Below are 17,889 nucleotides of genomic sequence, written 5' to 3'. Positions count from 1 at the left end.
CAAGGGTCCTTGTAAAGTGAGGAATGTGAGTTGACTTGGTGCCTCTAGAGTGGTAGTGTCTCTGAATAACACCAGGCTAACCTGATGAAAATGGTCACTGGTAAAGATGAGACCGTCACAGTGTGAAGGCCTCGTACCACTTTTTCATGCTTGTAGATAGTGGGTATTTGAAATCATTTTGGCAGCTCGTCATATGTTTCCCTTGCATTCTGAGTACAGTGTAGGTCTGGTTTTTATGCATAATTATTTCAAAACAAAGTAATCTATGTCTTACCCACCTGATTCCTCCCTGGTACTGCTGCCAGGACCAGGGAGGTGAGGTGCAAGCTGAGGGGCTCCTCCCACAGGCTCCTCAGTCTTCACTGACTGATGTGTCCAAGGAGCCTTATTCCGACAGCTCATGCTTAGATAGCCTTGTGTGTATGTGCAGGTGCGCAGGATGTTCCAGAAGTCCAAAGCTGGGTTCAGTCTGGGCTTGCCCCAGGTCGCTTGATGCATGCTGGGAGCCAGTGTTGTCTTGGGTGCAAACATGCTGTGTCAGCTTGTCTTTGTTCTGCCCCTCCCTCTGTCCATGTAGTCACCTAGGTATACTTCCTTTTAAAACAATTTTTATCTTACATAGCACTTTTGGAGTGAAAATAATCTGGTCTTCAGTCATGTTCTCTTGAATTTGAGTCCCAGGGAGATGAATAACCTTTATAAAACTTTGATTTGTTAAAAAGAAAATAATGTTGTTTACCTTTTAGGGTTCAAGTAAATATTAAACAAAGTAGCACAGACGATATGCCTAGTACCTAGCAGACTGTCAGGGTGTGTTACCTTTCTCTTCCCGGATGTTCCCTAAAACTTTAAAGTTTGTTGAACCATCATATTGAATAATGGGTCCAGGGGCAGTGAATTGTTAGGAATGCTGTCCAAGGACTTCATGAGGAGACACATTTTAATAAAGCACCGGCAAAGCTTGTGTAGAGATGAACACACAGCCAGCAAGCTGTTCTTATCAGGGATCTTCAGGATGGGGATAGGATGAGGAGTTTTACCTGGTAATCTGGGCATGGTTCTTTGGTCAACTTTGTGTCCCTGAAAATTGGGACAAAAAAGACTTTGTAGTTTGGTCAGAGACTGAGAAGCAGACATATCAAAGCTGCACTCTTTTCACAGGCTTCCAGAATGCACTGTCAGGTGGAAGGATTAGCAGTGGGCAACATGTGCATGCGACTCAAGTGAGAAAGAGAGAATTGTGCTCGCTGCCCAGGAAAGAAAGGGTATGGCACAGAAGGAGGGTGATGAATCTGTTACCTCACACAGGGGGGAAGGGCCCATCATTATTGAGGGCCAGCTGCTGTCTCAGGTGTAGGCTGTTTGCAAGAGAAGGCTTGAGGGAAAGATGAACTATTTAGTCCTGATGAGTACTGAGAAAAACTCTAGGGCTGATGGCACAAGTTTTAGTTACCCTTGAAGTCCAACTTCAGAGTCTGGATCAAGTGCTACCCAGTCTTCTAGTGCAGCAGGTCCAAAGTACTGGGTTTCTTTGTTTTAGGGACAAAGAGCTCGCCATTGGGCTGCGTATTACCATGGAGTGAGCCATTTCTTCTCCGAAGTGCTCGCTTCTGCTGACTTACAGATAAATGTCAACTCTTTGGGGAGGCCTGCTCCCCTGACCAGCCATCCCGCAGGAGCGCCAGCTCAGACTTCCTTATGGCTTTGTGCCTCCTTGGCCTGAGTAACGCAGCTCAGGCCAGGGACGGGCCAGGAGGAGTTCCGAGCTGGTGCTCCTTCATGCATGTCTGCGTCCTTTTCCCTGGTGATGCCTTCATTACAAAGGTAAAGTGGAGGGTGCAGCCTAGACTAGCTGTGTTTCCTGCTGCCACCAGCTGTGGAGCTTTGGCCTCATCCTGCCCCTCTGAATTTTTAATTTCTCTGTGAAATATAGACTGCCTGTCCTGCTTGCCTAGCATTGTCTACTCAAGTATGAGAGGATAGAACATATATGTAGGTGCTTGGTGTGGTTCAAAATATTATTCATCTGTATGGTGGTGATATGAGCAGACTTACTAAGATTTGCTTTTTCCCTCAAGATGGCCAACTGGACTATCTGAATTCATTGAGTAAAATATTTCAAAAGCCATTCAGTATTTTAAAATAATTTTACATGTGCTGATCTCAAAAAAATATGTGGCTTGGCACAACTATTGTTTAGGATCTGGTCATCCACAGTGTTTACAAACTTGCTGTCCTAGTTGGCCTCCACTTGGTGGATTCTCACAGATCACAGCAACCCCATGGTCCCTTTGCTGCCTTCTCTTTCTCCTGTGTTGTGTGGAGAGGCATACAGATAGCAGTTCATTCAAAGTACATGGAACAAGCAAACCTTGTGTGGGTAGATCCAACCATACTTGGCATTCTTGGAACTCTCTACACACACACACACACACACACACACACACACACACACAGGCACGTATGCATGTGTGCATGCGCACGCACGCGCAAAACCCATCAGAAAGCATGCTACCCCAACATACTTGGACAGATCCTATAAACATAACTTTATGAAAGCAGCCAACACAAAGGAATGCAAACTGGACTTCCATTCATATAAAATCCCCAAACCAGGAAAATTATCATGTGGAATTAAAAGTTAGGACACAAGTTAGGGACTCCTGGAGGAAAGCACAGTTCCACCCAGTGGGGAGGCCTTCTAGCATCCTGCCCTGTTCTGTTCTTTGATCCAGGTGCTGGTTACATGGGTGCACTCATTACCAGAAAAATAATTGAACTGCACAAATATGACACATGTATGTTCTTCACTGCCTACTGATTAATAAAAAATACTAAAGAAGAGAAACAAACGTCACTGTTGCCATACAGGCCAACCTGATGAGTTCTTCCCTGCTGTCAAGCTTGCATTGCAACCCTTTTTCCCTCAGACTCAACATGGCTTAGTCCAAGAAGCCTTTGCTCTGCTTGAGAATGGTTCTCTCCTCACCGCAGACCCTTTTGCCCCTTCATCTGCAGTTGGAAGGTTTTAGTTTGTTCTGTCATGGGGGCCTATTTTTATTCTATTTTTTAATCAAGATCTCATCTCAAACATGGATATATAATCTATAATTTGTGGGATGGGGCAGAATTTTAGAAAGGAAGGTATATATAACTAAAAGGAAGGTATATATAACTGGTCGTTTTCCGGTCTGATTACCTATAATTAAACCTGAGACAAAACACCTTCACAAGCATGACTACACCAACCCACTATACTTTGGAAGTGCATTTGTTTCAAGTTGTGTATTATTTGCTCTTTCTTTGTTCTGTATGTAACGTTTGTTTAAGCCTCCAGGAAAACAATCGTGAGCAATTCCACCCAGTAGTGAGCATTTTTAATGTGACTGATTCTACACTGTTAGCCCCTTTCTGTGACCAAGAACAGGCAGCTTTATCTAGATGGGCTCCTCTGAATGGGTCTTGCCCAGGCTTGCAGCTTGCTTTCTCCTGTCAGTTCATGGCAACTTGTGCTTAGGTGAATAGAAGCTGTCCTTGGCTTTCCCTGCTGCTTGGAACAGAGACCCTCATTCAATAGCTCCCTAACTCCAGGGAGAAACAATGATCTTCATCTCCATGAGCCCGTCCAGCGATCTACAATGGCCCACAAAATATGCTCTGTCTCCTACAACCTCATCGCAGCTGCTGCCACAGCCCTGCTGATGCAATGCCTGCTGTGGTCACGGTCCATCCCCAGGGATGGTGCCTTGTGTCAGCAGGCCCCTTCTTGATTCCCAGGTGCTGGGAAAACATGATTGCAGCCTCCAGAGCTCCTGCCCCCTGCCTGACACACAAGCTTTGAGCCTATGGTACTGCAGCCCACTGAAGCTCTAGTTAAAAGTACCAAGTTGCTGGAATGCCCAGGGAAGTGAGAATGAGCGGGTCTCACACAGGGATGATTTGAAACAAGCCTTGTGGCTTTTTAATAATGTGCCAAAGCGGTCTCAGTGGTGGGCCAGCAGGGCCCCCAGTCTATCTTCTGTGAAAGGAGAAAGCCCAGCAGGCCCTGCCGAATGCAGACAGCCCCTCCACTCTGCTGGAGGAGACAGACTCCGAGATGGCAATCAAGGCTTGATTTGCCAACACATTTCCAATGATTAAAATGTAATTAGCACAACTGAGTGCCTCCTCCCCAGCTAATTTTAATACATGCTGTGACAGGCAGGCAACCGGCTGTGCCTTTAGCCCAGCAGCAGATGGAGGCAGAGGCAGCGGGAGAGGAAAACCATTTTGCAATGTGACTATTCGCATCACAAAACCATCAGGGCGCTCAGCTCTTAGAAGGCCCTTGATGGCAGCACATCAAATTGGCGCTGTCATAGCTGACCGTGGCAATGGCAGTCATCCTTCATACTGTCCCAGAAGCACAGCGAGGCAATTTCCAGGCGTAACCCTTTAAGATCTAGAAGGGGAGAGAGACAGGGAGAACACACTTGTCGTCTTACGGTGACAGGCGTGAGCTTTGCAATGTGCGCTGTGAAGCCCACGCTCTTGGCAGCTTGCAAACCGTTACTTACGTGTTCCTTTTCCAAGGCACAGTGGAGTGTGGCTCAGAAGCTTTGGAAATAGCTGTTTCTCCAAATGCGAGCCAGGCTCAGGCCGCCTTCGGTGTGCTTTCAGCCGAGGGTGGTGTGGCGGGTTGGAGGCTCCCCTGTACTGCATTCATCCCTCGGAAGCCTGTGGACCTGGGGCCTCTCACCATGACCATCTGCCTCTCTCCTATTCTGAGGGGCATGCCAGACAGGCTGTGCAGTCCAGAGCCTGTGCAGCCTTGCTCCTGTCCTCTGACCTCCTAGCAGAAACACCACGCCCTCCCCATGCCTATTTGTCAGATACTGCCACCTGTAAAGAAAGGAGGCGCCTTGGAGACTGAAGATCATCTTGGGCGTCTCTCTGCATCGTCTGCAGAAGAGAACTTTAGGGGATACTTTGGTGTATGGAGTCCTTCACAGTCAACACCTGCACTAGGACATAAGAGAAAAGCCTAAATCATAGAACGATGATGTTAACCAGATGTTGAGAGTCTACAATATCCAAATACTTACATTAAATGCTTTAAATGCAATACTTTCTTCACTTAATATTCATACAAACCTAGAATGTAGTAATTCCCATTTTATGGATGAGGAAAACTAAGGCACAGTAAATTTGAGTGACTTAGCCAGGCTATACTGTTAAGGGCAGAACTCAAATCCCAACTCAGATCCTGATGCATGGATTGGACAGAATATTTCATATGCTAGACAGATTATACCACAAATATGCACACTCCGGGAAAACATCGGAACAGAGAAATCGGCAATGAAATGAAATAAAAGCAATGAAATTATTCTTTGCCATCTAACAACCTCTTGAGATCTGTGCCCCTCAGAACCTCAGGGATTTCCTCCTGTGGGTGACATTTTGTGTTATTTGTGTGCATGTATCTGTCTCCTTTACTTGAAAAATATGTAATATTGAAGATTTTTAAATTTTAGAAAATTTAAACATGAAAATAAAAAGGACCTGAACTCTTTGTCACTCAGAAATAAAAGATATTAATAAAGGAGGCATCTTTTTCTAGGTTTTTTTCTTTCTGTGTGTTTAGCGATCTTAATGTATTATTGCATATGTAATTTTATATGCCTTGCTTCTTTCCTTGTAGTAGTAACAATGACAACAACGTTTTTCGTGGATCAGCTTCCTAGTTTTGCCTTGAAAGCCAAATACCATCCTCTATTTTATTACTACTTAAAAAAAAAAGAGGCTGAGTCTGAGGAAGTGTCTATAACTCACTCAAAAATCTCTTTAGGATTTTTAACTTAACTATGACTGTGATCCTTTTTCCATTTCAATAAAATTCTATATGAACTGTATTTTTAATGGGTGTAACACTGGTATATCAGCCTGTTCCTCAATTTGGGAATGTTTAGGTTCTTCAATTTTGCATACTGGATTATTGTAGAAACTAGAAATACCTGAGTTTCAGATGCCTGGCCTTCTAATTTCAGATAGGAATACATGATTCTAGGGAACTTGCTTAATGTCTTTAAACCTTGCTCTTACTGTAAAGGTGGAATATGAAACCCTGCATTTCCTGTAAGGTTGAAAACAAAATAAATGTAATATTTCCTGGCCCTTACAATGTGTTGACAGTAACCACATAAATAATGTAATATTAAGTTATTTCCTAACTTACAATGAAATTTTAAAACAAATTCTTACAGACATTTTTGCTGCTTAAGACATTATGTACACACACACATATCCCAAAGAAAGGAGTTGAGCTAAAACCTGTGAAAAATGAGAAGGTTCTTAATGCCTGACCCATTTTGCAAATTTCTTTTCCAGGCAGAATATTGACATTCCCAGAAGTTTCTGAGTGTCTTGCCTCACTGTAACTTTGCTAAGGCTGCAGATCAGCATTTATTTTTTTCAAAATAAATTTGATAGATGAAAAGAAATACACCTCTTTTTAATCTGCATTTCTTTGATTCCTAGTGAGGTGGAACATTTTCTTCATATGTTTATTAGCCATTTATTTTCCCTTTTCCTTGAATTGACCTCTTTGCTTTTGAAAGGAAGGATAAGTCTCCCAGGGCCAGCCAGAGAAAAGATGCTCCAGTGATAATTATCTTGGAGCCCTGTGGCTAGGAGTTGCAGGGAGAGAAATAAAAGCCCCCTGGGAGTAGGAGGTGACTATCCAGGCTTCTTCCTAAACCAGAGCAAGACTTTCTACAGTGTTAGCCTGCAATTGCTCTCTGTTCTCTACCTTTTTATTTGTTCTGCTAGGAAATATTTTGGATTTTTGAGAGGGGCTCTTTACATTCCACCCAAGCCAGTGCTTATAATTCTTTTGGGGCAGACGACGAGCATGCCTGCTCGGTTTAGATTTTTCACTCCTACCCTTTGTGTCCTATTGGCTTACAGTGCAGTTGCTGTAGATCTTGCCTGAGTCTTTTACGATCCCTGCCATCCAGCCAGGAGCTGTGACTGCTCTGTAACCTTCTTAGATTTAAATCTGTTGCTTGTGTTCTCCTTGTAGCATTACAGAGCAGCAGAGCCCATCTATACTGATGTCTTAATATCATTCTCTTCATCTTGGATTTATAGGGTAAAATAAATCCTCTGCCATAGAAGTGTTTATTGATTACTGAAGTACATAATAAAGTCTACGAATAAAGTAAGGCCAAGTAATCGGTCCTATTCATGGGGGATAACAATAAACCCTGGCCAGGGCAGCCTCTGAAGGTTGCCCACTGACTTAGAGCTAGGAGGTTCCTTTTTAATTAGTTGCCAAAATAATAAAACAGCTAATGATAGAAACCAGACCAAAAAAAAGAGTACACATTGTGTGATTCCATTTATATAAGATTTTAGAAAATACAAACATCTATAGTGACAAAGCAGATCTGTGGCAGGGACAGGGGCTTAGTCTGGATGAGGAGGGACAGGAAGAAGGGATAACAGAGGAGCATAAGGAAACTTCTGGGACAATGGATGTATTCTCTGTCTTGATTATGGTCCTGATTTCACAGGTGTGTACTTATGTGGGAGGGTATTAAACTGTACAGTGTATTTGCAGTTTATTAATGTCAGTTATACCACAGTAAAGTCATTTAAAAATAGTAAACATTAGAAAAATCGTTTATCTCACTTTGTGCTAAAAAAATATTTTCTCTTTTCTTAAGGAGCTGTATTATGGGGAATATAGGATTTGGGGGACTAAATTTCACCTTCACGTCTAGATGAGTGGGAGTTTGAGGAGACTGGGTGATACCATCAAAATAAAAAGGCAGGATAACCCTCTTGCTCCATTCTTTTCCTTTCCCTACGTCTCAGCCTTCAAGGGGACTTTTAACTTATTTTTTTGGTAAAACAAAAGACACAGCTGAACCCTAAAGAAAAAGCATGGGTACCTTGTACCCCCAACTCCTCTGTCACCTCCACCCCAGAAGACAAGTGCAAGGCAGAGAAATAAAGAGTATCCAAAACATCAGCAGGCTAAAAAGGACAGGCATTTTCAACACAAAGAGATGTTTGTTTTCCTTGCATTTTAACTCTTAATTTTTGACACAGTGGGGAACTCCAGCATAGCTGCCTTTTAACTTGTGACAATGCCAGGCACTCTGATTGCCTCTGTCACAGGGGTGTTGTGAATGAAGGCCAGCAGACAAAGCAAATGATACCAAAGACAAGGCTGCCGCTGTGGTCCTGGTCCATTTCGCCACTGTTGAATTTGTTTTTTCTCCGCTAACTGCTTTTTTGGCCTGATGAGGAGTCGCTCAGGGAGCCTGAAGCTGGAATTTGTACAACCTCTTTTCAGTCCCCTTGATTTTAATCAGAAATACACAATTATTCTTTTCCTCCAAATAGAGAAACTCAATCCCCATTTTAAATTCAATTATTGTAATTGCAGCATTCAGAAAAATAGCACATTCATTTTCTAATAAGAGATTGTGGATACCAAATTACTGCATATAGTATGTCAAAATAGGAAACTTGAGACAGGCGGACTAGTGGGTGTTTTTATCTTGGCAATTTGTATTTTCTTGCAGACAATTTATAGTAATCCTGCCCTTCCTTGTTTATGACTTAGAAGACTGGGTTGGTAAATTATCCTAAAATAAAGACTGTTGTTTGGTACAATTTAATTTAAAATTGCAGTTAGGAATATAATGATGTCTAAGGGGATGAAAGTGAAGGCAGATACTCATCAAAAAGAAGAAAAACGAATGAATCTTGGGACCCAATGGAGTGATTGTCCAAGATGTCTTTGGATCTTCTCGAACTACCTTCTAGCACTTATAAAGCAGTTTGTTTCATGCAGCAATATTTATATTATTTTAGCCAAGCTTTTCACTGTCTTGACTCTTAAAACAATCTGGTTGGTGAAAAGTTGATAATGTGCCCAATTCTATCTCAGCAGTTTGAGATCACCATTTCCCTCTTTCGTGTTCAATTCCAGCCATTTTGGTTGGCTTGAAGTAGGTCAAATGTAAAAACAAGTATTTCAGAATTTTGTACTTCCTGATTTTTAATTTTTATTTATTCATTTATTTATATTTTGGAGACAGGATTTCACTGTGCAGGTCATGCTGACCTTGAAATCAGTTTGTAGCCCAGGCTGGGCTTGAACTCTTAGCAATCCTCCTCAATCTTTCTGCCTCAGCCTCTGGAGAGTGCTGGGATCACAGGCATCTGCCACCATACCAGCATTTCCTGATTTTTTTTTTTTAATAGCATTACAATCTGATTTCTCCAAGTATGTAGTGTCATTTTCTGAGGCGTTACTTTCACTTCAAAATTATTTCTTTGTCTTTCTCATAGACACATTCATATCTACCACTTTCACATACCTTAGTGTCCATTCTATCAACCAGGTAAACACTGTCCATAATGCTTTCGTGTATTTTGCTTTGTGACTTATTAATTCATTCTTATACATATATTTATTGAGAACCTACCAGATCCCAGAATCTGCTGGAGCAGGACACGAGCAGACTCTTAGATATATTCAAGGAAACTGGCCACCAGTATTTGAGTACTGGATGCCAACCACTAAAACTAGACCCAGACAAGTCAGGGTACTGGGTAGCTTTCCTGTCTAAAAGGAACTGACATTTCCACATGCCCTGAGAGGTTAGACTTGGTTTGTAAGATATGGGACTGCTCAAATGCTAGACGTTTTATAATCTCTCTTGACCTTCATTTTTTTCATTTACCTCTGAAAGGGTTGTTGGCCCAGACCGGACACTGTAGCCAGAAAAGACCTCAGCCAGAATCAGGGAGCTCCTGTCTCCCCCACCCCTAGAGATTTACCTGTAACTCTATCTCTCCCACCCTTCAGAATCTGCCCCTAGCACCAAACGTGTGTCAATGAAATACCTGTGCACCTCTAATGGCCTTAGGGCACTGCCCTAAGCTTAGGCTACTTATATTCCCCCACGCCACGTGTCCACTAGAGAGATCGCCAGACTTCAGCGGCTGGGGTGCCAGTCATCTCTCTCCGTGTTCTCAGAATAAAGGCCTCTTATTGTTTTATACTTCTCATCTTTTGGAAATACTTTTCATCTTTTGGAAATAATCCTATCAACCTCTACCAGGTTTTTCCTCATCCCAGTCTTACTGTAATCAATTTTGTTACTTTTGTTAATTTTGTTACATCAGTCCTTAAATTGGCCTTGTGTATAAGTAATCTCTGTGCACAGGGCTATCCGAGTATCTTCACATTTTAGTTGGTCAGAATCTGTGGACAGATTTCCAAAGTGGCTGGCTTCCTGGTTACACCAAAAATCACTTGGGCTTTTTGATATTCATTCTGTCTGTCTGCCTGTCTATTTAGGTTGCCACTTTGAATTTGAATGACCATCTTAATAATGTCAAAACCTGTGAGTCATTACTGTATGATGCAGTTAACAGGTTTAGACACCAAAACTTATGTCTGTCCCTTTTCTAGCACCCCTGTATGGTTTGAGGAATAAGTCCAGTTAATACCCCCGATATGCCTCACAAGCATAAAGGAACACTTAGGTGAACTTTCACATATTTTATCAGTGAAATAGTGAATACCTTGTTGGTATTTTATCAGTGAAATAGAAACGTTAGTTCTCATATAAAATGTCTGCTGTTGCTAGTTGGTTTGTTTGTTTGTTTGTTTATGTGGTTGATTTGTTTTCAAATAGCATATCAAGTTTTCAAAAATCTCCCAGGAATTTTTGCAGAATGTAATTTCCCCTCTAGCAATAAAATATTAAATAATTCAACCCAACATTTAATAAATCACTGTTAATTCATTTGTGTGTATGATATATCTTTCATGGAAAGAGTTGGAAAACCTAGTATTTCCTTCTGGCTATTTTCATATACCTGCACACACTTAATTACTACAGAAATCCAGTGGTGTAGGTACTATCCCTATTACAGGCTTTTACAAAAAATAAATATTTAAAAGATTCAAGATGTTACCTACCTATCCCAAGCCTGCATAGCTATTAAGTGGGAGGGGTTGGAATTTGAACCTGGGTCAGCCTCTGATTTACTGAGTACTGCCTGAGAACCAGGTACTGCACTAGGTCTCTCCTCTTGAGGGGGAGCTGCATTTTGTGGAGTAAAAGTAGGGCTGACTGGCCACACAACCTGCTGCAGACAGTCGTTGTGGCCTCTTCGTGTTCAGCCTGCCTCTACACCCCGCCAAGCAGGCAGTCAGGAAAATAGTTTTCAAGTAGCTTCTTGGTAGAGTGATGAGAGAACAGTGGTTTGCTGTACTGGCTAAAAATCAGAACTTCAGGGGACAGAACTGGGTACCGTGTCTACTTCTGGAAGCCTTGACTTCTCTTCTTTAAAGTGGAGGGTGATGAAACCTCCCTCCCTCCCAGGACTCTTGTCAGGTTTCCTTTTTTTTTTTTTTTATAGCATTGGCTCCTATTTCTAGGAGGAAAATGCTCTATAGTGTTCACCTGAGGAGCCTTATCCTGAAACTCTCCTAAACGGACAGCTCAGAGCTGCCCTGTTGCCCTGTGCCCCTCTTGGCCCCACCCATGGTGAAGGTTGTCTTTTGGCAGAGAAGTGGATCACAGAGGTGACAGTGTGGAAGGCAGAGGCCACACTCCATGACATTCAGCCTGAGAGGAGGGAAGGAAGAATGGCTCACAGCCGCCTCACTACCAGGGGAAAGAAGGAGGAAATAGAACAGTTACCTGCTGCAGGCAGAGTGGACGACAGAGCGCCTCTTCACGCTAACCCAGTCATTTCATCTGTTCTGATTCGTTCTGCCTTCCTGGCAAGGCTCAAGCCAGACCATGTTTTGCCTGCTGCTGCCGTTTCATCCTCAGGCTAAGGCCTGCAGTGACTGGCTGAGGTGGCGGGCTAAACACAGACCTTTCCTACTGCCATCGAGAGGAGCGTCCTCCATCCGGACTCCTCTGGCAGGGTCAGATACAGACATAGCGCTCAAGTGGAAGGAGGGAAGCAGAGGAAGCAAGCTGCTATTGGGCACCTGGGATGCTCGAGACCACAGGAGACCTTGTGACCCTCCTAGGGACGGCCAGGCTGCACCTAGGAGCACATCCCCAGCTGGAGAGCAGGACTCACATCCACGAGACCATCCTGCTGACTGGAGCCAGGTAGAATGCTAGCATCTGGCTCACAGATGCTTAAAGACAGGTGCTGGTTCTGTTGAAGAATGAATGATTTCTGCGTCTAGTGAATACTTCCTATGTGTTCAGTACAGCTGTGAACACTTTCCTGTTGATTATGTATACTTACATGTTTTACTCAGTAGCCATTAACACTCTCCATAATCCCATGGTAAATGCTTTGATAGTCCCATTTAAATAGATAGTGAAACTGAGGCCCAGAAAGCTCAGGGTTTTTGCCAGAGGTCTCACCACATTTGAAAGAACTGAAATTTGCACCTGGCGGTCTAGCTCCACAGCTGTGGATGTAGAACAGAAGTAATGGGCTAAGAGCTTCTTGTCTTTTTGGTTCATATCAAGCGACCAGGCTTGATTATCTGCTTGTAGGCTTTCGCGTTTTTGAGCCGTAAACTCCCTCCCCCTTTCCAAAACCTGGGCCAACATGAAGGGAGCCTCTGTGACTTGGCCCCACCTCCCTGGCCCCACCAGGCTCCCATTTGTATTTCTCTTACTGAGCACATTTCTAAACGAGGACGGTTGCTCTGCTTTAAGGACATACAAATGACTTGCCCTCACCTGTCAAGCATGATCCTTGTATTTTACCAGGCCCATTATGAACGCAATCTTTCTGTCGAAAATTTGCATACCTCCTTTCTTGAAAAGTAATGACAGCAATTTCTTTCCCTCCGCTCACTTTCTGAGTGTCTCATTTAACGGCACCTGTGAAACCGACAGGCACAGAGATGAGAAGTGAAAGAGAGCAGTTGATTAAATCATCATCAAGTCGGGCCTCAGAAAGTCAATTCTGCTTGCCGTCTGCAATGATATCCTTTTATCTTAAAGTAATGAGCTATGGCACTTTTGCATCGGGTAATGCGATAAGTTCTATTAGCATGTTCCATTTGCCTCACAAGCAAGGGCAAGTCATTTTAGCTAGCTCATATCATTGCAATCAAAGCAATTGGCTTCCCAGGCAGAGAAGAAAGGGAAAAGGCTCAGGGTGATTTCCATGGATCACAACACAGCGGAAAAAAATAGACTCTTGTATTATTTTAACCCATAACATACTTTTCCATTTTACTCATCAGCAAATGTGGGCTTTATTAGCTCACACACAACTCCAAAAAAACCACAAGCATTATTTGTAACAGGCCTGGGGGGCTCAGTCCCCTCCCAAAATAACAAGCAACTATGATATAGAAAGGAGAAATTACAGCTTTACAGGGTCACACATGGCATCCTGCCAAAGAAGATAACCGAGATGGTCCCTTCCTAATAGCACTGTGGTCTCATAATAAACTCTTGCTTCACACCATCTTCAAAGTCATTTGTAATAGGTCCCCAGGCAGGTACAGATTAATGCTATTGATGACTTAGAATCAGTAAATCAATGACATAGTAGCAAAGGATCTGTTGCTTAAGCTTAAAAGAGATCGTTTACAAAGCACCCAGCCCTACACTGTCAGTTTTAGCTTTGGACAAGAAACTCATTTTTCCGAGCTTGACAACCACTAAGGCTTGTGGGCTCTGGGTTTTAAGTAAATTTCATCCTTGGAATTTATGTATGTTTATGCTTGGCAAAATGTGACTTCCTTTCTTCAGAGGGGGAAAAATGCTGAACTCTCCAAAGGTTTGTGAAATATGCGCTTCTCCCTTCATTTCAAAACCCAACAATATTTAATGATATAAGTGGAAATTTACAGCATGCAGATTGTGTTATAAAATATACCTGGATTTCAAAGTAATAAAAAGAAAAAATTGAAAATTAATTTATGAACTTTAAACACTTGGAGTTTGGACAATTTATCTCTATCACAAAGTCTTTGTATTTCTAGTAAATGGTCAGAATAGACCTGCAGTAGTAGGCACTTTAACATTGTTGAATGAAACCGCATGGCTGTCTGAGAGATGCTAGGAGAATGAGAAGTATTCCCCTAGGTCATCTTGGTTATTAACTCTTGGTTAGTAACACCTTGGCTATTAACTCTGGCCGTTTCAAACTGAGAATGTGCAAAATGCTAGATTCTGAGAATTCTGTGTGCAGGAAATTCGAGGTTCTGGGTGAGAAATTCCAGAGGCTTCTGAAGTTTACTCTTAGTTGTATCTCATGAGCAGCTCAAGAGCGGTAGTCCTCATATTATTTTCAGATGGCTCATGTGATTGTTAGCAGTTTTATTCTTTTAAACTATCAGAGAACACAAACCTTTTATTAGGCTTTCATTTACCCAAGCTATCTGATCAGTTATATTTATTGTTGAGTTTGAGCATGGGGTGAATGGCATCATTTTACAGTCAATAAAAATACCTTACACCATTCTCAGGATTCAGGTATTTTATTTAAATGCTAAAGGCCCCAACAGTTTTAAATTTCACTTTCTAAAACCAGTCTGAGAGCAATCTAAGCAATATGGAGTGAGGGCTTTGTGGATTGATGAGAGAGAGCACTAGAATTGCCAGTTATGGCACAAAATGGCTGCCTAGTTTCGCATGTGCAAGTGATCGGGCACATGGGAAGATGGTGGAAGACATGTTTTTAGTCAGTGTTCTGTTTCTTTATCTCTTTAAATAAGAAAATAAATGTCATGTTTTCTGCAGGTGGCCTCTTCTGAAATTGCTTTTAGGTGAGGGATGTCTTTACGCTCTTAGATAAACCGCCTGCCCCAAAGGGGAATCGATTTGTTTTGTCACTGGCAAAGTTAAATTGTACTTGATGTTAGATGCTGTAGTTTACAAGTTGGGGTTCCCCCTCATTTTCCTCTCATTTCCTTTAGACAGAAAGGAGAGTAAAATAATTCTGTTCAGCAATGGTGTTCAGTCTTGACATCTTTGGTGGCAATGATAAATGGATTTGAGATACGAAATAACTGCTCCAGCAAGGTCCATTGAGCAGAAAAGAGAGCAATGCCCTCCTCAATGTCATTGGATGTGATATATTCAATGATTGCCACTTTCTGCTTAAGAATGCATTCCATCACGAGGTACCTAGAATTCCATCTTGTTCTTACATTCTGAATGAGGCAGAGAGATGTCACAGACCTTGACTACTTATTTTGACTTGAACCAGTATCTTAAAACATACAAATTGAGATTTCTCAAGTGAAAATGAGAACTGTTATTTTTTAGGCAGTATGATAAAATCATAAACACATTTTTTAGCCCTTTTAGTGGGTGACTTTTTAATGGCCCCAAATTTAAGGTACTGCTAATAATTTTAACACTGCCCAGAATGTTCAAATATATTACACTGTACTAAGCAATCAAATTAGTGTTTCTCTTGCTTTTTCTTCTTGGAATCAGTTATCTGTTAACTCAAATCTTATTTATACAGTACGATTCTCAACAAGAATGATGTTGACTGACTTATCAATATTACCGCACACCTACTATAATCAGGGCCTAGAGGAAAAAAGATTGCCAAGGCATTTGCCTTTACCCAAGTGAGTTTGCTCTCTAGGATGGAAGACTGCTATGGTGAATGATGATGAAATACAATTGTCTAAGGAACAGACAAGAAATTAATTCTTTCCAGAAGAATATTGGAAGATTCAGAAAGGGAATGATGTTTTAAAGGGAACACCAGGTTTTTAGTCAGAAACTTGAAGGAACAGAATTCCATTCCAGGTAGAAGGATTGTTATTGTGAAGTTAGTGTGTAGGACTGGACTCAGGAATGTGTTAGGGTAGGTGCTCCTCAGGTAGATGTAGGCTGAGGATGGCCCTGAACTGCTCATATGAGATTACTATGGCAGTTGAGAATGAGCACTGGGTAACTTTGAGTAATGAAATAGTATAATTTTATGTTACTCAAATCTAAAAATACCAATTTTTATGTCTTTTTTTTTTTTCTTTTTTTAAAGACAGGGCCTCCATATGTTGCCCACACTGGTCTCAAACCTGTGGGCTCAAGCAGCATTCCTGCTTTCTTAGTTAGCTCTCTCAAAGGTGAGACTACAGGCAATGCTGCATCATCGTGCCTGGTTTATTTTTGCTATTGTTATATTTTACACAAGTATTACTTCACCGTGTATTAATAATTACAAACAGTCAAGCCAAACCAAATGCTCCTTCACCACAGAAAGCTTAAGAACTATGGTGTTGAGGGAGCACAGTATTTGCCAAATGTGAAGTGTTACAGGTCTTGGGAAGTGTCATCATCAAACAGAGATTCAGGAAATGACTCTGATCTAAAAGGATTGGGGTAAAAAGGAAGAGCCCATAGACCCTGGAAAGCAGTCGTTAGCCTCTGGGAATGACAGAATGCATCCCTGAATTGAAGCAGCAGCCACAGCCATGGAGATGGAGAGGCTGTGGAGAGTGGGATCCACGGTGTGTGTGTGGGTGTCGCGCGGGGGGTGGGGGGGATAAGGAGTCCGCCGCAGGGTGCAGGATGAGAACGAGACTGTGCCCTCTCACAGCTGAGTGATTCCATGGGGAGCTGTTTCCACCACAGCAAGGGGAAGCCCCAGATTTTGAGGTGAGCAAAAGGTACGGAGCCTACATGTAGATGAATATTTAAGTCTGAAATGTTTGCATTTAGCAAAGAGAAAGCATAGTTGCTATTTATCACCCATGTGTGCTCTCTACCAGCACACAGTTTGTGTTGCTTGCCTGTTATCACCTCATTTTTATCCTCACCTTATTGAAGATGCTATCAGCAGCTACATGTTAAAGAGTAATAAACTGAGGCACACAGTTTAACAGTCCCAGAGTTACGTAGCTGGCAAGTGCGGGCATAGAGAGTTTTAGTCTCAGCATATAAAGGGTAGCTGGAATCAAGGGAATCTTTAAGGATTCCCCTGGAAATCACATAGAAACAATAGAACTATAAATGAAACTCTGGGGAGACAGTGGCATTAAAAATATGCAGAAACGGGGGCTATGAAAAGATACTGGGCAAGCAGTATTGGTGAATGTGTACAAAGGGAAAATTTCAGAATATTCAAGTGAAACAATCTAAATACTAGCACTAACGATTTTTTTAAATTAGATTATGGCACAGTCCATACAGTGAGTTGTAGTATAGCCATTTTTTAAAAGTGATGTTCCAGGACAAATATTATGGACTGAATCAAAATATCTGACATTATATAAAAACAAAAGCAGGATATAAATATTAGGAATTTTTATTCCTTAAGTATGTGTATGAAGGATGAAAATTGTATGTTTCCTTGAAGGATCTGAAGAAATTACGTAAATATATTAATAGTGTCCAGCCAAGTTTATGTGCAGTCTTAATAAGTATATCCAATAAATATATATTTTTAAAGAGGTGACATTTAGGTAGTTGGTAACTGGTGGTTGGAGCAGCTGAAGGGGTGAGGCCTGACAGGGAAGCAAGATGGTGCCTCTACAGTCCATGACTAATTTATAGAACAACAGGGAAGAGGGCTGAAGACGAAGTTGAGTGGTAGGCGTGTCGGGATGGCTGGGACTTGGCTCAGGAACTGCTGCCTTCCTGACTCTGCAGTCCAGGCCTGGGGCTGGGATTGCATCCAGCCCATTTTCCTGTTCTTGGCTGTGGCTGCTTGGGTCCTGTCTTAGCCCGAACACCAAGTGACCAAGAATTCTTCCTATTGGTAGTACAAAGGCTGGTTGTTCCTTTTTGTTTCTTGCTTTTAAGATGAAGTAAAATAATTTCGACTTCTCATAGAGGGCTTTGAAATCTTGTCATGGAGAGTGCTGTCACCTCAAGCTGGTGGCTGATGTACAACCTGTTTGCTAATAAACCAAAGCAG

The 17,889-nt window shown here is 42.1% G+C and overlaps 1 protein-coding gene across 11 annotated transcripts in view; it reads left to right on the top strand.

Annotated features, from left to right (window-relative positions):
- Positions 1 to 17,889, top strand: part of Auts2 (activator of transcription and developmental regulator AUTS2) — a 1,133,580-nt gene that overhangs the window by 800,543 nt on the left and 315,148 nt on the right. The window contains exon 1 of one of the 11 annotated variants that reach the window (XM_063233596.1): positions 11,608 to 12,143. The exons of the other annotated variants lie outside the window; for them this stretch is intronic. Coding sequence (XP_063089666.1) covers positions 11,820 to 12,143 — 324 coding nt within the window. The 5' untranslated portion in view covers positions 11,608 to 11,819. Of the gene's footprint in view, positions 1 to 11,607; positions 12,144 to 17,889 lie in introns of those variants that run through there. 11 annotated transcript variants of the gene reach the window in all.

The sequence above is a fragment of the Cavia porcellus genome, unplaced genomic scaffold (assembly GCF_034190915.1).
Source record: "Cavia porcellus strain 051 isolate PalLab524CR breed Dunkin Hartley unplaced genomic scaffold, mCavPor4.1 scaffold_23, whole genome shotgun sequence".
Classification (NCBI taxonomy): domain Eukaryota; kingdom Metazoa; phylum Chordata; class Mammalia; order Rodentia; family Caviidae; genus Cavia; species Cavia porcellus.
This window is presented reverse-complemented; position numbering and strand designations above follow the sequence as displayed.